Source organism: Osmerus mordax, chromosome 3 (genome assembly GCF_038355195.1).
Source record: "Osmerus mordax isolate fOsmMor3 chromosome 3, fOsmMor3.pri, whole genome shotgun sequence".
Taxonomy (NCBI): Eukaryota; Metazoa; Chordata; class Actinopteri; order Osmeriformes; family Osmeridae; genus Osmerus; species Osmerus mordax.
In genome coordinates this window covers 5733571-5758145 of record NC_090052.1, presented here as the reverse complement: position 1 = coordinate 5758145, position 24575 = coordinate 5733571, and the positions used below count along the sequence as shown (strand labels likewise).

The window sequence follows — 24575 nt, the reverse complement described above, 5'->3', positions numbered from 1 at the left end:
TACAAATGTTCTAATGAATCACCGACTAAAGTCATCTTCTGACATCGCCTTTGCTCCATGTTAAAAGCTACAAAATGATGGACTGGCAAAAGCTTTATAACTATAAATCTACTCTATATGTACTTAAAAGTATGACAACGACGTTGGCAACTTATCCAGTAGTAAATGTCAAACGACAAGTATGTCAAAGTAGTAGAACCGTGATCCCAAGCTAGCATCGACATCGCTGTGTTTACACCGGCAGACGCTTTGCAAACCACTTCCGGCGGAAATGAAATGCACTTGTGTAGAGTTATGGCGGCCCCCTGGGATGTGGCGCGTAAACTTGTCTATTCTTTTACTGTGAGAAAATTATATAATTCTAACGGCCTTCAGATGTATAACAACATTTTAATGTGTGAGCACTAATATCAGATACAAATGAACACATGTAGCCTTAATTAAAATATTAAATAACGTAGGGTAGTCTACCGTCGGAGACAACCACTACGCCTCATTCAGCCAGTTTAAACGGCTGCTATATGACGCTGTTCATTTTCAATGCGCCGATAGTTCGGCTCTTTGGGCCGGCACAATCCGGAAGAAACCACCAAAGCTTCACGAGGCATCGTTCGCCCATCCCTACCAATTATTACACTAGTATATAAGAAACTATATTAACAACATTTCATGTATGTGTGACAACCATTTGCTAAACTTGCTACAACCGGGCAGGCAACTCAAGCCATTTCTTTCAGCTCCAGGTAAATCGGCTATCGGCCCATTTCGGAATGGTTTCAAACTTAGCAAAAATCAGGAAAAATTATTCTATGAAAAAGCTAGTAGTATGAGCCAGGTTCGAGAATCGAACAAAAATTATTGGGGGAGATAGTTTTGTAAATGTTGACGGGAGTTAATAGAATATAAACGACCGGAAGAGACGGAAGTCTAACAAGAAATGCAATACCACCTACATCCACCGGGGCCGTTGCTTCAAGCCGAGGGGTGGGGGCTTGGGGCAGAGCTCTGGTGGGGGCTTGGTTATAACTGGGTTGACATAAAATGAGAACTTGCATAAAAGCACCATCTTTTGTCGCAAAGTGTCGTAAATCACGGTGCGGGATCAACCAATCACCAGCCGTAGTCGATGTACGGTGGCCCGCCATTTTAACTAGAATACGCTTGGCTTCTGTGTTTGCTTCCAGCCATCCATACTAGTTAAACGTTTAATATTTCTTTGGTATTTAGTTATTTAAATGATTGTGGCTGTTTTTGATAGGGAGAGAAAACGACTGTGATTTTGCGTCGCCTGCTTTGGGCTAACGTTGTTTTTAGCAATTGAATGAAGAGTTGAGGTACGGAATGCGAGGCTGCTAACAGCATTGCTATTTATGCACGAGGCCTGTTGTTTAATATGTGAATGCTTGCTAGCTAGTAGGAATACCAAGCTCGATACCGACACGGCAACCTGAAATAGTTAATTAACTATGATATTGTGAGAATTATAAACATTCAAAATGTGACCTGTTATTTGTGTTTTTTAGTATGTTATATATACTGTAGCTCATTTTGCACGTTCGTACAACAATGTAGTTAGATGGCAAGCTAGTAAAGCTTGTGAACTGCTACCGCTGCAACTGCTACTTGGGTCGTATATTAGGTTTCCTGAGCCACTATCCTAACCCAAGCTGTTGTCGTGGTGTATGGATATTCGATTCTAGGCTAATGGCTCTATATTTTGATTTTACAGGTGAAGGATGACTCAGTTTCTACCTCCCAACTTGCTGGCCCTGTTTGCGCCGCGGGATCCCATACCCTTTTTGCCTCAATTGGAGAAACTTCCTCACGAGAAACATCATAACCAGCCCTACTGCGGCATTGCGCCCTTCATCAGACACTTTGAGGTACAACCGATGTTTAATCTTAACTAGCTAAAAGAGATGTTTTCCACTGGTTTATAGTGTGATCTTCAGAGTTACATGCAAATATGTTGTCTTGTCTGCCAGGACCCAAGAGACGCACCTCCACCCACTAGGGCAGAGACTCGTGATGAGCGGTTGGAGAGAAAGGTAGAGTATGCTCATTGTCTTTTGTTGCCTGGATTTTGTATATTTAAAGTTGGTGTAGACACAAAAATAAACCAATAAATTAAATGCAAACACAGAGACTTAATGCCTGTTAGAGCAACCTGTCTATTGTCTAAAAATGTGCTTTGTTCACAGAGGAGAGAGAAGATCGAGAGGCGCCAGACTGTTGTGGAGACAGAGCTCAAGCTTTGTATGTTTTACACAAATAACCTGACTTGTGTTTGTTGTTCATTAGAGCTGGTAGCTTGAATATTGTTTCCTGTGCTTAATCCTTTCAGGGGATCCTCACAATGACCCGAATGCACAAGGGGATGCTTTCAAGACTCTTTTTGTGGCCAGAGTGGTAAGTTAATAATGAAGAGATTGGTTCTTTTTAGCAGTTCATTTGGTATAACCCTAATTTGGCACAGTGTGTACTGGTGTGTAAAAGATCTGGACTGACTGTATTTGACACCATTAAATGGGTCATTGGCACACTGAGTTTGTGTGTGGTGCCATCTTCGTACATCAAATTAATGCTTTGTAATTTTTGCAGAACTACGACACCACAGAATCCAAGCTTCGTCGTGAATTTGAGGTCTACGGGCCCATCAAACGGGTAAGTGTCAGTCAGACCTTGGTGTCGATTTTGTTTTCCCTTTTATTCCTTTATGTAGTCTCACTCCGGTTGTTTTCCACCCCCTAGATATACATTGTCTACAACAAGAGAACAGGGAAGCCGCGAGGCTACGCCTTCATCGAGTATGAACACGAGAGAGACATGCACTGTGAGTACTGTCAGACAGCAGTGAATTTCCCCTTTCTTGCCCCCGTCATGTAATGGTGGGAGAAAAGGTGTGTCAAAAATGTCAATAGGTCTGAAGCTTTGCGAAAGGTATTTCCTAACCCCAGAGTGGGGTTATTGACAACAGGTTTTGATGCTGCAGAAATGGCTCAACCTGTATACATGCTGTCTTTTAACATAATTCTAATGTGTTAATTTAGCAGATGGTTTCATGCAAAGCGACGATAGATTTGAACCTGCAACCTTTAGATCTGCAGTCAAATGCTCCATTACTGAGCTAATACCTATTAGCACCACATCGTCTTAGTGTGACCAAGGTCTAAGATGAATACCACCCTCTTCTGTTAAGGTTAGATGTATTGCCTCCGACATGACAGGGCCCCTAGTTGATTGAATTCTCATTGAAAGCAGGAAAAGCTCAAATGTAACCTGTTGTGTGTTCGCCTTGGGTGGAACACATCGGAAGGAAAGACGGCAATAGAACTAAACAAACCCTGATTCTTTCCTTTTGTGTGACACCTTGCTAGTCGTTCCCCTGTTCACTAAAGGACTTTGGGTTGAGTGAGTGACGTGTCTGTTGTTTGTATTTGTGGTGCATGCTCACTTACTGCACGTGTAGCAGGTCTCATCCATGGCACCTTTAGTTGGGCCTTTCAGTGGGGGTCAAATGAGGTGGGTGGGTTATCATGAACTCATAATATAAATAATGTACACAAATTGATAGACAAATACGAATGCATTTGCCTGCCACAGGGCATAGTGAGTGTGTGTTCCTGTTGGACCACCATGGTAAGCTGGATGTCATGCAATGCTCATCAAGCCTCGACAGAAGCCTATTCAGAATAGTAAGGTTAAGTTGGGCTCTCATAAACTCTTACTTGTTCTGTTATGCTGTTTGCTAGGTTGTAAAAGCTTTCCTCAGTGGTGTTCAACCCTGGTCATGGTGAACCAGCATTTCTAGAAACCATGGGCAAGCAGCCAATTCACTTTCGTAATAATACGAATGTAGCAACAGGATGTTGTGGTGGCTTTTTCAAGTGATAAAATGTTTTTGGTGACAATTGGTTCTGGGACATCCATATGACCAACCAGGGAGTAGCTGGCTTCTCCCAGACCAGGGTTGCCCACCCCTTTGGAAGCTATGACTCAAGTGAGGGTTTGACTTTGAGGGGTATGTCGGGCTATGCAGTGTATTAACTGTGTGTTGTTCTCATTGCCACTGCAGCCGCCTATCTGTGATGGCTATTGGCCAGAGCTGGCTTGCAGATGATGATGGTTATGATACATCAACACCCTACTACCACAGCTCAGTATATGGTTGGTATAATGGGTTTGTATGATGGGTAAGATTTCTTTCCACCCTCCATCTCCTACGTAGGGAAGAGGAGCCATGTTCAATGGGCGAAGCTCATTTTTTGAAGCTTGTTTCGTGACTGCATTTCACATTGGTAAAGAACAGAGCTTTGAGCTTTGACCATTGAATGCATCCCAGGACATTAGAATATAATTTGTGTCCAATGTGTGCGCCTTTTGTATTAAAGCCACCTCTGGTGTATTTATTTCTCTTAAATACACAAGTGGAAGACACAGATTCACTAGCATTTTTAGGGTTAGCTAAGCTTTAGTCTGAGCTGGCTTTGATATAATAGGCATACGAGGGGACTGGACCATCTTGGTAGACCACATATTCATACATTTACCCACTTCATGATTAAATAGGAGCAGATGGTCAAGGCAGAGTTGCACCCGTATCCATAAGTTGAAAGGATAGAGGAGGTGGCAGTTATATCACCCACATATCTGAAACGGCTAGGTAATGGACCTGGGCATGTCTTGGAAATGGAAATAATAATTGGAAATTAATACAGTCATGCATATATTTGAGGATACACTACACGTCATTTTCACACATTTGATTTAGATTTAGTATCTTGTTTTGAGATGTTCATGGGTTGTGGTAATGTGACTCCTTTTGAGAAAGGCTTTCTAAAGAGAATGTGAAGGTTTGGGGTAAGACAAACATCTGGTTAGGAGTGAGGGGTTTTGGTAAGGCCCTGCTATTTTAATGGACAGAGGCTTCCTAGCAAGTCCAGCATATGGGGGGTTACGGTAAGGCCCCCAGTGTTGTGATAGTTTTACCTACTTACTATAAGAAGGGGGTACCGGTAAGGCCCTCTTGATTTGCTGTTAAATGGAAGGGTTCTGGTAAGACCCTTTGATTGGAAATACAAGTGAGGGGTTCGGGTAAGGCCCGCTAATTGGTGATGCGAATGTAGAGTTAAGGCCAGTCCCGCTGGGTTTCCTCCGGGCTGTTTCCTGGAGGACCGCTGCTGAGCAGACCAGTGAGCTCACTGAATTCTTCGGTCGTGAGAAATGGATCCCAAGACTGTATCTGTGCAGAAAGGGGTGTGTGTGTGTGCATGTGAGTTTGAGATTCAGACTGAAGGCTGGTGGGAATCTGGCATTGGCAGAAGGAGACTCCAGTATTGACTGGCAATTGGAAGCCATAAGCTCCGGATGGGAACTCCCAAAACTGTTCGCGTATCCAGGCGGTGGTAAGGTAGTTTGAAGGTAAAACATATGCAGGAGGACAAAGACTATTCTCATAGCACGGAAACTAAATGACATTTTAACTTATAACTCGAGGTTTGTATGTAAGGCAGCCCAGTTTGTTCCCATCTACTTCAGTATAAGCATGTATTACAGGCGAAGTTTGTGTGTGAAGACTTGCTAGTTATGCAAGTCCCTGTACACTGGCTTTTATCAAGTAAATTTTAACTTACTGTAAAACCCAACACGTGAGTAGTGTTTTATTTCTGGTTTAACCAGGAGGGGTGGGTGTGGTATTAGTCAGCAAGAGTGGTGTTAAAAAGCCAAGATTGCGTTGCTGCACATACCGTACCTAAACACCTGCAGCGTGTTTATAAGCCATATAATGTCTTGTTGAATTCCAATTTATCACCTAAATGATGTGAGGTATGCAGTGGTGAGTGAGGTGGCTGCCTGTTGCCTCCAGTAGTTCACCGTGGTAAGAGGTGTTGCAGTTTGGAATGCATCAGTAAACATGCACAGCAGCTTCACATGTGGGTGTATCTCTACCTAGAACTTGGAAACCCAATTCAAATGGGATGTGTTTATATGGGCCCAAATATGGACTTAAGTCTGGCTGTTGGGCTTGCGAGGACATCTACAATGCAATATTGTGGGCTAAGTAAATGCAGATGGCAGATCCCCTGGCTTACTTTCAATAGCATGCCTAAAGGTTAATACATGTTTTAGGAAGTCTATGGCCGCCTAAGTGAATCAATTCAAAGTTGTATGGGATTTCTAGCGGGTGGTAGGTCTGTCCACAAGGGCCTACTGCCAACTGTACAATGTTCACAAAGAATGTGAATGGTGACAATGTGCAATTACCAAATATATTAATCCCATGTAATTTGAAGTAGATGAAAAATGTATCATTTTGGTGTTAAAACCCATAAATAGTGTTGTATAACCTGTAATTATGTTTACAGTGAAGCTCAATTTAATACTCAGAAAAAAATAAATTTAGTCAAGGGTTAAGTGTGGCTTCGGTCATTACATTTTTAAATGGTGCTAAATTGCGTGGCCATTCAGTGTGCGCTGAGACCAGGCCAGTGGGTTGTCCACAGGAACCAAGCTGGGTCTCATTTTCCCCAGATACATTTACATGTTTGAAGACAACCAGGAATCTAATGTTACTGATTTAATTTTATGGTCCAACATAATAATGTCCTAGGGGATTTCACCCCAGTGTATAGTTATTGTTAAATTGGATAATAAATGCTGTTCATGTAAGATTAGTTGAGCGTGTACAGATTATTTGTTCTGTTTGGCCTGAAATGACCTACAGCGGTGTAATTCATCTTTTGGCATTTCTTGGATGGGGGAGGGCAGTTATAACTTTTTTTTTTAAACCTCAAGACTGTCATCCTATTTTAATACCAAGTGTAAGTCTAATGTAGTACCAGACCCTCTTTGGGTGAGGGCAGAGGTCTGTTAACAGTGCCTTCCAGCTGCTTTTTTCACCCAGAGAGCTGCTCGCTGGGCCTTCACCTGCTCCTGGTCAGTATAATCATGGAGTCTTGCTTCCTTGGCCACCGTGACACAAAAAGCCACAGTCACTTCATTCTCCCCCCCTCCTCCCTCTAGCTGCCTACAAACATGCGGATGGGAAGAAGATTGACGGCAGGAGGGTGCTGGTGGATGTGGAGAGAGGCCGCACTGTGAAGGGATGGCACCCTCGAAGGCTAGGTTAGTATGGGGAGGGGAATAAGGATTAGCGTGAGTCTACTGAAGTCATCTGCTGAGAGATGGTGTAGCACTGTTGGGCTGGAATATAAATTTACCTGGCACACCTATACAGAAACTGTGTCTTGTGATAATAATAAAAAAGCATTGTCATAGCTGTGGAAATGATCTCTTGACAATGTTTTGTCACCAATTAGGCGGAGGACTGGGTGGCACCAGGAGAGGTGGGGCCGATGTCAACATCAAGCATTCTGGACGGGACGATGCCTCTCGATACGACGACCGTCCCATCGGAGGGTGAGTAGCGACACATGGAGACACTAAGCGAACAATGACACCCATGGTCCCAGTGAAACTCTTTGAGCCCTTGCTTCTTGAGATAATGACTTGTCTGTCATGATTGGATAAGTGACTGTGGGGATTTATGTGCTCCTGTCAAATCAGATCTTTTTCAGAAGGAAGCAGGGGATCAAAAGCAGATGTTCAACCCAGGCCCATTAAATTGAACTGTCTTTTCTTTTAAAACTGGCCTCACTTGGAAAATAAGCATTGAGCATATTTTGCAAGCAGATAGGGAAGTGACAATCTCTTTCCCTTTTCTCTCTACCTCAGGGAACGAGAGCGCGAGCGTGGTGTTGGTGACCGGAGAGAGCGCAGCCGTGAGCGTGAAAGAGACAAGGAGCGTGGCGAGAGACGGAGGTCCCGCTCTCGCGAGCGCCGCCGTGGTGGCCGCAGTTCCCGCTCCAGGGAGAGGGTCCCTGCTATAGGCTTAGGGGGTCCTGTAGAGGATGGCAGCAGCGGAGGCAGCAGCAGGCGTAGGGAGAGAGAGAGGGAGCGTGGGGGGGTAGGAGATGACAGCCGCAGCAGGGAAAGGAGCCGCGACAGGGACAGGAAGAGGAGGAGCCGCAGCAGAGAGCGAAAGAGGGACAGGGAGAGGCCCAAGGGTGGAGATGGGGAGGAAATGGTCGTGGGCCTGGGAGAAGGCATGATGGGTGAGGGAGGGGACAGGATGCCGGAGGATCCTAGTGGTGGTGAGGAGGGGGGCGAGGTGGGTGAGGAGCGTGGGAGAGAGCGGGACAGAGAGAGGGAACGAGACCGGGACAAGAGGCGCAGTCACAGGGACAAGGACCGCGACAGAGACCGAGAACGGCGCAGGGGGGATAGGGAACGAGACAGGGAGCACAAGAGAGACCGTGGAGACAGGGAGAGGGGAGGTGGGGAACGCAGGGAGGACAGGCATGCATCTCTCCTTCAGAGAGACGACATGGGTTCCCAGGATGACATGGGCAATGGTGAGGAGGGTGAGGCGCCACCCCAACTGGAAGACAACAGCCAAGATGGTATGATGATGGACCAAGAGTCTGTGCAGTCAGGTGAAGGCTATGTTTCCAATGAGAATGGCTACAAGATTGAGCCCCCTGCAGACGAGTACTGAGAGCCGGGTTGGCTTGGCCAATGTCTTTTTATTGTATTTTGTTTAAATCTGTACTTTTTTTCTTTTCCCTTTTCTTGGAATGATACTATTTTGGACTGATGCTTCGATAGTGTAACAACCACTGGGGCAGTCTAGGCATAGGAATGTATAGGCCATTTCAAAGTTAAATTGGATCCTGCTCTTTACCCTTTTTTGCGCATAAAACCAAGGTTTCCCACAGCAATGACACTTTGCTCATTTGAAAGCTAGAAGATTGGCCAAAGTCCTTTTTTCGGACTTGCTCAAAACCAACTGTGGCATGGCCATTATCTGCTTTGTGAATTTGTAGTCTGATTGCCTGGAAAGTTCAACATAGTATTATCCCACCGAATGCATTTTGTCTGGATTAGTCAATTGGTTAAATGGTGTAGATTTCAATCTTGGTTGCCTTTTGTGTGTTGGGGGGGGGGGGGGGGGGACTAAATTGAAAAGACTTCATCTTTTCCTAAACCAATGTGTAGAACTTTATGATTCTGTGAGGCTGTAGCTATATTTTATCATGCAAGGTCTTTCTTTAGGAAGCCTTGTCTACCACAATATCATATATCACATAATGAGGCCCATATTCCTTGACATGGAAGTACACTGTTGTTTAAAATGAAAGGAAAATTGCTTATCTTTTTTTTTTTTCTTCAGTAAAGTAGCATGGAGGGTGAGTTCTTCTGAATGGAATTTGTTCTGTTGACCTGAATGGAATTTGTTCTGTTGATCTTTATTCTGTCGAAATAAATTGGATTTTTTTTTTATAATTTAAAATTATGCCCTGTGTCATAATTGCTGAAATCGCATGTGTTTCTGTTTGTATTAGTAACTATAAAACCCCTTACAAATGGAAATGAAAAGCGCGAGTTAATTACCGCGGACGAATCAAATCCTTTTATTTTTGTTACGTAGCAAGTCGCAGTGGGTTTTTACTTCATTCGCTACCAGCGGGACATGCAAGCGCTTCTCCTAGGCGCTCAGACGAAACACCAAAATATTGCAACTTGTCGTTTTATCCATTTCAAAATTTTGGGCGTTCTCGTCAGATTTGACTGATAACAGATCGTTATAAGAAAATCCTCCTAAATCAGCTCTTCGCTCACCAATCCTGACCGGCTTGTGAAACGTCCAACCCCTTCACCGCAGTGCCAGACACGGGGCCTCAATGATGTCATCCTATTACCACTCCGGAAAGGAAACAGACATGGCGACGATGACAGAGCCGCTCTGCTTAGAAAGGGGTAAAGTAGACTGCGAAGTAGGCCTACATCACCCGACCAATGTATAGAGTCATATTTACATACCTATAGAGAGGCATATCTTAAGTGTAAGTGATTTCTATTTTATTTGGTGCTTCTATCGTTAACACGACCCTTGCGGATTAGCAACTCGAAGGACACTTACAATCGCACGTTTTGTTGGGTCATGTTTTTATACACTGCTGCTTTGGTTCAAAGTAAAGCTCCCTGCCTCGACCTCCAATTATAATGTGTAATAGTAGGACAAGTAGCTTTGTGATCTATGCCCCCTGCTTAGTGCAGGACGTGAGGCTTACATATTGAAGTGGATGAGCAATATCAAATTTACGATCATGATTTATTTAAATTCGATGATAAATCAACATTTAGCTGCGGTTTTGCCAGGACCACAATGTCTGCCTCTGCTCAGACCTTAAGGCACTTCCACTCTGCTCTCCATGCAATGTTCCAAATGGGTATTCAATATCATACAAATAATAACTGACAGCTGGTATCAAAAGATACACCAATGTCCTGTTTTCAATTAATCTTCCAAACTACAGTCCAAATTGATTGAACTTCTAAATCAGATTCAAGTCAAATCAAGAGGGTGAATCAAACAGGCAAGCAAAGCACCAGGCTTTGAAGGGATTTGAACCCCTAGTCGGTGTACATGTGTTTAAAGAGTAACTAAACACCCTGATTTCTATCTTAGTACATCCTTTTATGATTTTGGGGATTCGTCACGCTCAAAGTTACACATGCACCTGGCCAATTATCATACACAACCCCTCACTGTAATATGATCACTTCAAAAAGGAACTTGTAGGGGATTAACAAGTGTTATTCTAAATACCTCCATTCAGCAGTTTAACACACATTGCATGATAGAAACAATGTTGATAAATGTGCCACCTCTATACAGACTATTCAACCTCCACACCCCTCTTTCTCAGACGTATGTCGGGTGATCGAACTTCTGGACCGACTGCAGAGGAGCGGGGAGCTGCCCCCTCCCAAACTCCAGGCCTTGCAGAGGGTCCTGCAAAGCAAGTTCTGTGCCGCTATCAGAGAGGTATGTAACAATTTTGCTAAGCAAACTTCCATTCATGACAATCTACCCTTTCTATGGGGAAATGTGGCAACAAGGCTAATTTTGTCCCATGGTATACTGTGAGTAGAAGTGGAGAATACCTGCAATAATCTCTACAGTTCCTCACATATTACACTTAGTCCAAATGTTTTGTCACTCAATTTTTTTAAGTGTCCGTCCTTGCAGAACACTTCAGTATGTTTGATTGTTATTAGTGGTGTACAAAATTTGTATGTATAAAAATGGTGTCAGCCCAGGAAAATGCCAATGGCAATTTTATACAAGCATCACACCTATCACAAGCTTATGAATAAAATATGCTTGTTGAATAAAATTAATAAAGGCATACTGTCAGAAAGAAGCAACATGTAAAAGCATTTCTGTTGGAATATCAGATCATTTGGAATTGATGGAGCTAGTATACTAAACCTTGTGTTTGACATTACATTTTCTTTTCAAATGCTTACACACACATTCCTTATTTTTCACACAATTTCTTAAACCTGACACTCAAACACCAGAACCACACCTCAAATCTGCAAAACCATACGCACATTTCGGGCCTTTGACTCAGTTTTCTATTTCATAAAACACTTTTTGCAAAACACAACACACAATTCTCCACGTAACACACAAAATTCTAACAGGAAGCATCTTGATTTCCTTTTTCAAACACAACCAATCAAAATGCCACACTAATTCATCAGTGCCTTACACTAACTCCTCACATGTGCAAACACTCATTGCTTTATTCAACACCAACCAATCAATAGAATAGGCCTATAAATAGCCTAATTTGAGTTGGTTTACAGTGGTGGGTATAATTTGAACCTTTACTGTAGAAAAAATAACAGGTATGTAACAATATACTGTAATATACACATGTTCTAATGTACACATAATAGCTGTTTCAGCACAACACACGGTATAATATAAGCAAACATGTATTTTAGCACCCATGCATCCATTGACTGCAGTGCACTGCATGATTGGTCACAGTCTGGTGGATTACTGTATCATACCGTGCAACAGAACAGTGACTGTAAGAAGACATTCTGACAATATTGTAGAAAATAGTATATATTACTGTATGCTACAGTTCATGGCACACACAGACACACCATTCCGTAATCACCTTTTGCAAAATTAGGTTTGGTTTCTGTCCTACTACACTCTTTCTTTTGTACTGTGTAATACTGTATTCACAACCACAAATGCTTATAGTAAAAATACGTTTGGTTTCAATCTTGTTTTCGTGTTTACCATGAATTTTTCCATCATCTCTGCCATTTACTTTCAATCTTGTACAGAAATTTACAAAGGATCTCATGAAAGAAGAGCTTTAGGTTTTGAATAACTGTGTATATGATATATCCAAAAATGTAATATAATGGCAAAAGTGTTTGCAACATGCGACAAATGTGTGCTTTTGAGACGTGTTTGTGATATTTTGAATGCAGTGCTTCATTTTGTTAGAGAAGCGAGGCATGTTGCATTTTGTGTGTGCAGTTGTTGGATTTGTGTGTTAAGTTTTGGAAAAAAGAGGATAAGTAAAAAAAAATAATTGTGTACGCATTTGAAAAAAACTGTAATGTCCACTTTACTCTGTACCTCAGTTCTGACTTCATAAGACCGTCACACCCCTCCACTGTCGACCAATATTGATCTTGTTTGTCCTATGACTAATCTGTGGATGCTGAAGTCGTGGTGTGGAATCAAATAATATGACTGTTGTTTTTGCCAAGTCTGGACAAGAAACTTCCAGCCCCAACTTACCTCACTCACTTAAATGACCCAAAAGCCATTATGACTCATGCCCTTAATTGTGTGTCTGAAAGGCTACCCTTGTGCTGGATGTCAATGCCTGCTACTTACTTGTTCTTTGCAGTAATGTGTCCTGTTTCCTACTGTTCTGTATCCTTCATCTTATATCAATTCATTTCGGAATTAGACTCAAACTGTTTTGTTGGGTATTGCAACATCATCATTGAAAAACAAAACACAAGGCTTATGCTCTTTAAAGTCAGAAACAGTACAATTGCAACCTTCCTTCCTCACTGCATTTCAAGAATCACTGGTATGGTACGACTGGGTTTAGACTTGGAGCATGTGACTACACCCATCTTTTAATGGCAGATCAGAGATAACGTCAAGGAAAAGAGGAAGCAATGTGCTGTTTTCTCACTGTTCTAACATGGCCCTACATCTTTGCGGTGTTAGTAATTGTGACTGTTTTAATCCTTCCTTTTCTTATTATCTTCTGCTCTCTGTCAGGTGTATGAACAGCTCTATGACACTCTCGACATTGTAGGAGGGCCCGAAGTACGGGCCCAGGCAACGGCCAAGGTATTGACAGCACACACTCACTCCATTCTAATTTACATTAATTTGATTAATTTAGCAGATGCTTTTACCAAAAGTCACGCCTAAATATACAATTCTGAAGTATATAATTAAGTACATTTACCCCTCCTCCATTCATTGTCCTGCGACAGGCAACAGTGGCAGCATTTGCGGCCAGCGAGGGCCACGCTCACCCACGAGTGGTGGAGCTCCCCAAGACAGAGGAGGGCTTGGGCTTCAACATCATGGGTGGCAAGGAACAAAACTCACCCATCTACATCTCTAGAGTTATCCCTGGAGGCGTGGCCGACAGACAGGGCGGGCTGAAGAGGGGTGACCAGCTGCTCTCCGTTAATGGAGTGGTATGAGAAAAGAAGAGCAGTCACATGACTGATTCACAGGCCAAGATGGCGTGCCTAAAGCCACATTACATGATTTTTTTTAATAGTTAATAACAATGGAAAAAAGGGAAGAGAATATTTGCAGATTTTCATTCTCTTCATGAGAGAATGAAAATCCTTCAGTATTTAAAGCTCCCAAATTGTTCCCCATTTGTCGCAAACAACATTTTCATTGGAAATTGAAACTTCCCTTTACAGATTGAGGTGTTAGGAGTGGCAAGGTTGCAATTCACACGCACAACAATTACAGCAATGCTTCTGAAACAACTCTGCCCAACCCCAAATCGTTACCTAATTGGGTTTGGACAGTGTGTAACGTGGCCTCAGCTTTAGCTGAACCTTAGAGTATGGACCAAATTTGATTAAGATGATAATTAATCAGTTTTACGAGTGTGGATTTGGAAATCTATTGACTTTGAAACTGCAACAATAATTACTTTGTTCATGTGCCAAATTTTCCTTGTGGTGTGTGTGTGTATGTGTTCAGAGTGTTGAAGGGGAGCACCATGAGAAGGCGGTGGAGCTGCTGAAGGCTGCGCAGGGCTCAGTGAAGCTGGTGGTCAGGTACACACCCAAGGTGCTGGAGGAGATGGAAGCCCGCTTTGAAAAGATGAGGAGTGCCAGGAGACGCCAGCAGCACACAAGCTACTCGTGAGAGAAGCCACACAGACACCAAACCATACATGCACATACTGTATGTAAGCAAGCAAGTACATTCAAAGCTTGCGCTCATAAACACAGACACACAACCTTTGCATTGAGCATAAAGTGCCCTATTTTTTCCCTAACAGGTCTCTGGAATCCCGGGGCTAGCCACTATGGTCTCAACTAAGCTTGTCAGCCCGCCTACCTTAGTACTTTTCTCCAATAGGAAGCCTGACCTCAGACAAGAAGGAAGAAACCAAAGTAGCCGACGTAGACTTACTATATTTGTGAAAAGTTCCATCTTAGCCATGGATTGTCACTTGTCTTTGCCCTCCCTATTTAGGCCCTAAGTAGAAACTCAGTATTTGAACCTTAAACCAAGAATTTCCCCCCAGTGTTCCCCCCCAAAGTTCCAGCGCATAATGTGTTCAGTGTAAGATCCAAGGAGAGCTGAGTTAGCATGGTGGATGTAGTATAGTACATAGGTCTGTTTACTTTACTATTTGAGATTATTCTGTACATCACTTAACTTTGAAAGCAAAAGATTTCAAAGTTAAGAATCGAGAGGTAGCGCTCGAGGTAGAGGTACTACATGTAACTACGAGGTTGGACCTTGGTAGTGATCTTGGAGCAACTTCTGACATATCCTAGATGAGCATTCCAAGGTATTAATTTGACTATTTGTTTATTTATGTACTTTATTTATTCATTAAATAAAGACTGATCCTAAATGAGCATTCCAATGCATTAATATGACTATATATGTTTAAGTATTTGTTAATGTATTTATTCATTAAATAAAGCCTGGTATGGTTTACAGCAGTGAAGTACCTTCATTTATTTGAATTTCTCTTTGTACTTAGTAAGATTTTCCCAAATGAATTAGTAAATGTTGGCTCCTCTGACCATGAGACCATATAATGGAATACTTTGCCACTGACCTCTGTGCTATTTTAAACCTGTGGAGCATATTTCCCCATTTCGGATTTGTTTCAAACTCAGCGAAATGAATCAAAGATTATTCTATGAAAAAGCGAGTACGTTGAGCTTGATTTTTGTAAAAGAGAGTGGATTGGACACGTGCTTTTGGCCGAGTGCGAGACGTGATGTTGCATCCTCTGTGCACGTGAGAGACATGCTTCAGCGAGCCAATAGCAACGTTGTGAGAAGAGAGAGATAGACATTGACATGGGAGCGAGAGATGCTCGTTGTGTTTGTACAGTGAGGAAGTTTATAGTTTCATTTGTTCTTCGTGTTGGTCAATGAATACGAAGTAAGTGTGTCATTGCTTTGTTGTTCCGTATTGGTTTATGCCTGTGTTGTGTTGTACATGTTATGATGTCAAGAAAGCGGAAATTATGGAAGCAAATCGTTACCAAAATGCAAATGCATTTCCAGAAATGCATTTGAATGTGGCTGCATTATTTGACTCATAAATGAAATTAGTAATCAATCATCCTATTTGCATCTTAATTTTCTTCTTCAAGAGTGCTCAATCTTTCACTTAATTAAAATGAAAAAGAAATAGACATTTGAGATTTAATTTTCAAAACATGCCCCAGCAAATAGATACCAAAATTCAATTTGAAATGTAAAATTTGAAAATTCAAATGCATTTCCAGAAATGCATTTTCATTTTAAGAACGTGGCTGCAAAATCGTGACCACAAGTCAAATTCAAATGCATTTCCAGAAATGCATTTTCATTTTAAGAACGTGGCGGCAAAATCGTGACCACAATTCAAATTCAAATGTATTTGCAGAAATGCAAAATGAACGAAAAAGCATTCTGAGCGGCGCAGCAGAGTGACGTCAGTAGCCGCTATTCTTCAGCTCCCTGCTGACCGAGCTACCAATCTTGTTCGGTAGGGGGCGGTGTGCACATCTGCATTGCATTACATTGCAAATGTGCCGGGAAATTGATTGAATTGCCGGGTCTTTAGAGGACGCATCACAGACTGAGCAACTTGATGTCAAACAATGACTAAAACAGTGGCAGAGCTACTATTAATGTGTAAATCTGTGACGGCAGAGTATGCAGCCAAGCTCTCTATGACTTGTTCTACTCGGTCACGGGCATCAGACTCAGATATATTATTAGATTCTACCTGCTCAGCTAATTCTAACAGTGTTTGCACAATTTGAGGGAGCGCCATGATCTGTGATGCGTCCTCTAAACCAGCGGTCCCCAACCTTTTTTGCGCCACAGACCGCTTTCATGTTAGACATATTTTCAAGGACCGGCAGGGACGGACTAGGAGGAAAGATAGGTCCTGGACAGCTGCGCTGCTAATGCATGCACATTCTGGGTTTGATGTGATCCTAGTTAGTGAGTTCCACACCTAATGCGAGCGCGCAAAGAAAAATAGTTTAGCAGATTTGAGCGAAAAATAGTTTTTGGAGTTTTATGTAAAATAAACAGCCGTTTTTTCAATTGACAAAACCATGTCTAGTGAATGTGATGTATTTTTGTCTCTTAATTTTTCAGCCCCATCTTTAAATTTCTTAGCCTGGTTTTCCATCGTTATATTGTTACTAGCTAGCTTTTGATGTGTCAGTCCCAATGTTGTGTGTGACTATAAGCTAAGACAGTGACACCCGAAGTGCCTTCCTTATATCCAGTTTAGGCCTATTCCATAATTTTGTTTCTTATATACTAGTGTAATAATTGGACCAATACGCTGTTCCTATTGGTCCAGAAGACGTTCTCAAAGGTTAATAAATCTGTTTATATACCTCCCGAATGTTCGCAGAGGTAAATGAACGGTTTTATGGACCTAGCAACAAGCGGTTGCCTTGGAGATGTAGCCATTGACCTTAACAATGTAGCATCTGCTCGGCAACAAAGTAGCCTAAGTTGCCTAAAACCTAAAACAACCAAATATGGTTTCTGCACAGGTCCGCAAACGCCCCGCAATTGCTTCGCGTTTAAAAAAAAGTATCTGAAGCAGACAGAAGAGGAATTGATGTTGCCTTGGAGGTGTAGTGACGTCACCAGTGCAAGTGCAGCTGATTAGTGATGGGAAGTTCGGATCATTTTACTGATTCGGTTCTTTGAATCTCGTTCAGTAAAATGAACAAATCTTTTTTTGAGTCATTCGTTCATTTCAACGGGGGGGGGGGGCTATCCATCCACTGCAAACACGTATCATATTCTCATGTAGGTTAGTGCATGACATGTGCACCAGCAGATACTATTTTAAAAGAAATTCCTGCATTACATTAAAATAATGTATCATGACAGTTTGTATGATTTGGTCATTTATTATCACACTCGCATTTAATTTTTCACGGCAAACAATTACACTGCACTAAACTGTAAGTGTAAATGTGAAAAAAGGATCCAAAGACTCGTAGAAAGGCTGAGTCGGGAAATGAACAAATCGTTTGTTTCCTCCAGTACAGAGCCTATGCAGGTCACGTGAAAAATGATCCAAAGACTCGTAGAAAGACTGAGTCGGGAAATGAACGAATCGTTCGATTCCTCCAGCTACCAGTACAGAGCCTATGCATGTCACGTGAAAAATGATCCAAAGACTCGTAGAAAGACCGAGTCGGGAAATGAACGAATCGTTCGTTTCCTCTAGCTGCCACTACAGAGCCTATGCAGGTCACGTGAAAAATGATCCAAAGACTCGTAGAAAGACCGAGTCGGGAAATGAACGAACCGTTCGTTTCCTCTCGCTACCAGTACAGAGCCTATGCAGGTCACGTGAAAAATGATCCAAAGACTCGTACCCGAAGACCGAGTCGGGAAATGAACGAATCATTTCTGTTTACTTGGACGAGCCTATGCAACAGTCCCGATGCGCGGCCACAAGAAAATGAACGAATCACTCTTTGAGAGGACTCGTTACTCCCGAGTCCTTGTAAGGATTCGTTCAAAATGAACGAATCGTTCACGAACGACACATCACTACAGCTGATTGCTCTGACAATATGGCGTCTGCTCCAGATTCGACCTGTTTGATTTGTGATCTTCCCACGTATTGTTGTAGTATATAAGGAACCAAATGTTTACTCCTCTACAGGTCTGCAAACGCTTTGTCGCCTCGATTTGTTAAAACGATTTGTTTGTAAACCTCGACCTACGGTCTCGGTTAACAAACGTTTTAACAAATCTCGGTTTACAAAAGCGTTTGCAGACCTGTCGAGGAGTAAACATTTGCTGTTTGATTGCTGTCACGGCAGAAAATCCCGCTTGATGTTGGAAATGGAAGAAGGGTTTTCAGTGCTTTAGTGGCGATCTCAGGATAGCCTTCATCCAAAACACTGATAGAGTTGTTGTCTCAAACAGGCTTCATTGAGTGGTAACTATCACTTGTCATGTGTCAAGAGGAAGAGACGCGCATGATACCGCTCAATAAAGCCCACAAACTTGCTAAAAAATGAGTAAACACAGTTTTTTCACAAACGCATTTTTCAGAATAAAACGTCTTTCAGACTTTTTGTGCGGCCCGGTACGAAATGACCCACGGACCGCTACCGGTCCACGGACCGGTGGGCACCGGTTGGGGAACGCTGCTCTAAAGACCCGGCAATTCAATCAATTTCCCGGCACATTTGCAATGTAATGCAATGCAGATGTGCACACCGCTCCCTACCGAACAAGATGGGTAGCTCGGTCAGCAGGGAGCTGAAGAAGAGCGGCTACTGACGTCACTCTGCTGCGCCGCTCAGAATGCTTTTTCGTTCATTTTGCATTTCTGCAAATGCATTTGAATTTGAATTGTGGTCACGATTTTGCAGCCACGTTCTTGAAATGAAAATGCATTTCTGGAAATGCATTTGAATATGAATTGTGGTCACGATTTTGCAGCCACGTTCTTGAAAATGAAAATGCATTTCTGGAAATGCATTTGAATTTGAATTGTGGTCACGATTTTCCAGCCACGTTCTTGAAAATGAAAATGCATTTCTGGAATTGAATTTGAATTGTGGTCACAATTTTGCAGCCACGTTCTTGAAAATGAAAATGCATTTCTGGAAATGCATTTGAATTTGAATTGTGGTCACGATTTTGCAGCCACGTTCTTAAAATGAAAATGCATTTCTGGAAATGCATTTGAATTTTCAAATTTTACATTTCAAATTGAATTTTGGTATCTATTTGCTGGGGCATGTTTTGAAAATTAAATCTCAAATGTCAATTTCTTTTTCATTTTAATTAAGTGAAAGATTGAGCACTCTTGAAGAAGAAAATTAAAATGCAAATAGGATGATTGATTACTAATTTCATTTATGAGTCAAATAATGCAGCCACATTCTTATGCATTTCTGGAAATGCATTTGCATTTGAATTTTGGTAACGATTTGCTTCCATAGGAGATAGCCCTCCAACGTTCAGTTGTAATTAGAGGTATCGTTCGGTGCGTACATTAGCATAGACTGCCGATGCTAGCTTAGCCCTTTATCTGTTCAACTGGTGTGCCCTAATTTCGGGCTTGTTACAAAGTGTGTATATATATATGTATGTATATATGTATATGTTTACTTTGTATCACTTATAGTTGTATATTCCCTTTGTTTCAGACCACACACAAACAAACACTCACAAGCACAATATAACTACCACATCAAGTTCATTAAGTAAAGGAAAGGAAAGAAAGCCTGTGCCTCATCGTCCAGTGTTCTTACGGACACTCCATGGTGACAACTAACACACCCCATTGAGCCAACACAGAACCTCCCCAACAATTTTGGATGTTTTGACTGGAGTTAATCTCTCATGTCAGAAATCTGTGTGTGTGTACCAATTTGAGTGGGTTTAGTTTCCCACGCTCAACTAAAGACCCGGATCCAACAGAGTGCAGTGCTGGGATTGACGTTGTTTGGATAAGCATTTCGACATTAAATAATAATTTGCATGAATGTAGGCTACCACAGCATTGGAAATTTGACTAGAAAAGATGTGGAGGTTGAACAAGTACTTTAGAGATGACAGAATTTCAATTGTGATCTAAGAAATATAGCTACCAAAGCCACTGAGAAGAACTGTCATCACCAGCTGCATCATCAGGCACTGCACTGTCTATAATTCCAGAAATCTGTGTTTGTCACTGACATGGTACTACATACCATCCATGCAGTACCATCAAGATCCATCAGGGCCTTTGCTTCAAGCTGAAGAGTTGGAGGTGGGGCATGGTGCTTTTGCTTCAAGCTGAGGAGCTAAGCAATGTAAATCAAATCCCTGTAGAATAGGGCTAAACTGTAGGCTACTAAACAAATTCATGGAGTGTGTGCTTCCCCCCTTTTAATACTGGGATGTGATTCGCTGACTTGACATACTGATTGACAAAGGGGTGCATTTGACAGCAGAGTTATTGCATACGGTGCCCTTGATTAAATATAAATGTAAATGTTTAGGCCTATTATTATTTTATTTTTTAGAACAACAGATTTTTTTTCTTCTTCAAAGAACAGAGACAAAATATGTTTTAAATGATACAGATATTTGATAAAGGTTTATTACTTTTTTTTTGTTTGATCTTCTGCTTTCCTCACAAAAATGTATTAACCTCAACTGATGTAAATTACATTTGTGTACACCTCCATCCTGTGCCTTAACTACAGCCTATCCCAGACCGCACTTCCGTCATCCTTCTTTACAGTATAAATAAACTGTGCAGAAAAGGGGAAGTAGTTTCACTTAACTGTGTATCTGTCTGGATGTGTTGCTATCTGGAGAACATGCATTTTCCTCTTTGCCTTTTCATCAGCATCTCTCTGACTGCAGGTATGTGTTATATAGGAGACTAGGATAAGGTATTGCTGGAGGGATGACATGGATCAGGGAATGGTAGGAAACACTATTGAACAGTAGAGTGATTAAATAAGTTATCAATCTTTTGTGTGATAGGATAACTTTTTGACCTGCTGTACAAAGAAGACAATCCCAGTTTGTGCATTTGTGTGTTCCCTGCAGAGTGTGTGTGTGGCTCCCTGGAAACTGTGGTGGGTGTGTGGGGTAGGGGGGTGATTCTGCCCTGCAGGTACGATGCTGGGATCCAAGCGAGTCTGGAGGTGTGCTGGGGGAGGGGGGCCCAGGCGGCTCTGTTCACATGCCACCACACCCTCCTCTCCACCAACGGGCGAGCTGTCACACACCGGAGCTCACATAGGTATGGAGGTTGCTCGAGGAAACAATAGGGGAAAGGGTTGTAGAGAGCTGTGACTAGCTATAATTTTACCTTTACTCTTCTCCTCCCCTCTGCCCCATGCACCCCCCTCCCCCCAGGTACCGATTTGCATTGGGACTACGTCGCGGGGATGTCTCCATGAGTATGTCTGGTATTAAAGACTCAGATGCTGGGTTCTACCACTGCCGGGTGCAGCTACCGGGTCTATTCAATGACCAGACCCATGTAGTCCACTTAATCATCAGAACCGGTCAGAACCACTAACATAGCTAGAACATCCCTGTTTATGGGGCGTACCCATTGTTGGATCTTGAAATACAAATAATTCTGCCTCTAACTCCAGTTCAAACTACAGTTATTTAGCAAAGAGAACAGAAACTTTAAGTGTAGATGTAGAAGTGTTAAAGTAGTTAACATGGTGGTGTGTTTCTAGATGTTTCCTTTATAGCACCTCCTCTACCTGCACACCCCCATCGCCTCTCTGAGACACCTGTTACCCTAAGTAGTAGATTCACCACAACGCCTGGATCCAGTAAGACACCTGGATCCACGACAACACCTGCTCATGTTCTGATGGACCACATAACTGTACCTGTACTGGGCCAGGTCAAGAGACCTAGAATTCAGGTAACATATCTTAAACCAGTTCTCGTACTCTGGTCAATTAAACTCCATCACCCTCGGAACAAAGAGAGACACAGCATTATATTTACATGTCCCTGTCCTTCATTCTGTTATGTCAATTGAAATGCAATTCTAGTAATTATATCTCTATATTGTGTGTCCCTCCTTGACAGGGCAAAGTGTTTCCTCTTAGTGGGCAGCTGGAGAGTTATCTTGGCAACACAGTTAGAATAGCCATCATCATCTTCCTGAGTGCTCTGGTCATTACAGTCATATACAGTGAGTGAACATACGCTTTTCTAACAGTCAATTGCTTGTCCACTCTTCCTGGTCCAAACATTAGACCAGCTCTCCTTCTCTCACAGGCACTGGAAAGTAGACATGTGTTAAATAGTCCTGACAGACACATCCGTGTCAGTTAACATCTATAGATGATCTTACTGGGTTTCAGAATATTAACATGTTTTCTTGGAGGCTGCCTTGTATATAGAAGTAGATATGGAAAATATTTTATTTTGAAGTGTGCTATTTTGAGATCTATTAACCAAAACCTGTTACTTATCCTGTTTTTTCTTTTAAACAGTGTTGGTTTGGTTGCTAGTTGAAGTTTAGCCTTACAAGTTGGGTTATTTGTGACATACCAGACCCTCTAGTGATATGTTGCTTCATTATACAACAACCGAGATTTCCTTTAAATACTTGTCGTCTTGTCTGGTAGCTGCAGCTGTTTCCCCTCTCAGAGGGGAAGTGAAACAGAAGACTAGATGAAGCTCTGCTGACTCAGTTTTTTGTCTGTCTGACCCCCTTCTTTTTATGCATATGTGTGTGTGTGTGTGTGTATTCAGGAATAAGGATCTCAAGGAAATACAAAGATGTAGAAGAACCTGCCAGTTCCTTTATTGTCTGACGCTGGACTAGGACTTGGATTAGGACTGGAAACCTGGGGAGATCTGAATGAGGGTTCTCAGCAGATCTTCCCTACTGTTGCTGTCTAATGAAGCTCTATAAATATATTCTTTAGTGTTCTTAATATTAATACCGTAACAAAATGTCTAATACCATAACGATTGTGTAGACAAAGACATAAAGTGCATTGAATGCAAAAGTAACTGTGTGTTCAAGGACATGCTAAAACAAATCCATCAACATTAAATAAACGTTGCTATGCACAAAAGGTGTACTCCACATTCTAAGGAAACTTTTGAGAAGGATTTTTTTTTTTTTAACACTTGACAATAGAATGTGCAGTCCTCCACAGACACTTTGACCCGTGCACACGCACAAAAACTGGAGAAATGAGGAACTGCGACTCCGATGGCAGATGGATGAAACTCAAGAAAAGCTTTGAATTGATGCACAGTGTGCACAGTGCCCATGATGCAGTTACATTTGGTCATTTAGCAGACGCTCTTATCCAGAGCGACTTACAGTAAGTACAGGGACATTCCCCAGAGGCAAGTAGGGTGAAGTGTCTTGCCCAAGGACACAGCGTCAGTTGGCATGACCAGGAATCGAACTGGCAACCTTCGGATTACTAGCCCGATTCCCTCACCGCTCAGCCACCTGACTCCCCAGTTGGTGATTACAGTTTTTTACAATCACTTTGACACTAATTTCAGAACCTTGATGTCCTTTTTCAAAACTCTAGACACAAAACTCACAACTGATGATCAAAATGCACATTTTTCAAAACGCTAACAGGATTTTCAGTTGCTTGGATACAATACACATACATTATTTGTTGATTGAACTATAATCATCTGTTCAAAATGACAAAACTTAACATCAAAGTATTACGATTTTAAAATGCCTGTCAAAATGTCTGTCATTTCCTTACATTACAATGATCTAACTGTCAATTGATACTACAGCTCAAAATGATAAGTAACTGTTGCATTAATCTGAATGCAGTTTTATAGAAACTGACAAACAATATTCCAAGTTTAGAACATGAAAGTTTTAGTATAACGAGATCCATTGACACCAATAACCATGAAACATGAACAAATTGGACTAAACCAATATGTTTTCAGATTTGAAAACCAGCAGAACCAGTAGGTATGCAGGCCCTTGTAATTGCTTTTTACAGCCTTGTACTTGCCCTCATACTCTCCCTTCCTCAACCCTATTGAGGAATTGTTCTCCACATGGAGGTGGAAGGTGTATGATGAACTCATCAACAAGTTACCCTTCTCAAGGCCATGGATGAGACATGCAATTACATCACAGCAGACCAGTGTCAGGCCTGCATTCACCATGCCCCGAGATTATTTCAGAGATGTTTGTCAAATGAAAACATCCATTGCGATGTGGATGAAAACCTGTGGCCAAATCCACAAGACAGGGTTGATGTAGATGTAGCAGAGTAATCAGGAATAGCAGTCCCTTTACCCTATAAACCCTGCAAACCCCACTGTCTCCCCGAAGCCTCCTTGGGGTGGTGGATAGGGCTCTTTTTTCCTTCCTTAGGTAGACAAGGGTGGGAGTGATGATGTAGGGCAGGCCTGGCCAA

At 42.1% G+C, this 24575-nt stretch overlaps 3 protein-coding genes across 3 annotated transcripts; all 3 read left to right on the top strand.

Annotated features, from left to right (window-relative positions):
* The first annotated feature begins 1164 nt into the window (after positions 1–1164).
* On the top strand, positions 1165–9352 carry snrnp70 (small nuclear ribonucleoprotein 70 (U1)). The gene is made up of 10 exons (XM_067232809.1): positions 1165–1334; positions 1730–1883; positions 1986–2048; positions 2202–2256; positions 2345–2409; positions 2602–2664; positions 2752–2833; positions 7024–7125; positions 7320–7419; positions 7735–9352. The coding sequence occupies exons 2-10, from the start codon at positions 1737–1739 to the stop codon at positions 8555–8557; spliced, it is 1500 nt and encodes a 499-aa protein (XP_067088910.1). The 5' UTR covers positions 1165–1334; positions 1730–1736; the 3' UTR covers positions 8558–9352.
* Positions 9353–9632: 280 nt separating this feature from the next.
* lin7b (lin-7 homolog B (C. elegans)) lies at positions 9633–15119 on the top strand. Its single transcript, XM_067232912.1, has 6 exons — positions 9633–9819; positions 10773–10891; positions 13184–13255; positions 13405–13614; positions 14141–14304; positions 14445–15119. The coding sequence occupies exons 1-6, from the start codon at positions 9744–9746 to the stop codon at positions 14464–14466; spliced, it is 663 nt and encodes a 220-aa protein (XP_067089013.1). The 5' UTR covers positions 9633–9743; the 3' UTR covers positions 14467–15119.
* Positions 15120–20979: 5860 nt separating this feature from the next.
* LOC136941163 (hepatitis A virus cellular receptor 1 homolog) lies at positions 20980–23222 on the top strand. The gene is made up of 6 exons (XM_067233586.1): positions 20980–21036; positions 21226–21421; positions 21538–21689; positions 21873–22066; positions 22237–22342; positions 22909–23222. Exons 1-6 carry the CDS (start codon positions 20991–20993, stop codon positions 22968–22970), a joined length of 756 nt encoding a protein of 251 aa, XP_067089687.1. The 5' UTR covers positions 20980–20990; the 3' UTR covers positions 22971–23222.
* The last annotated feature ends 1353 nt before the right edge of the window (positions 23223–24575 follow it).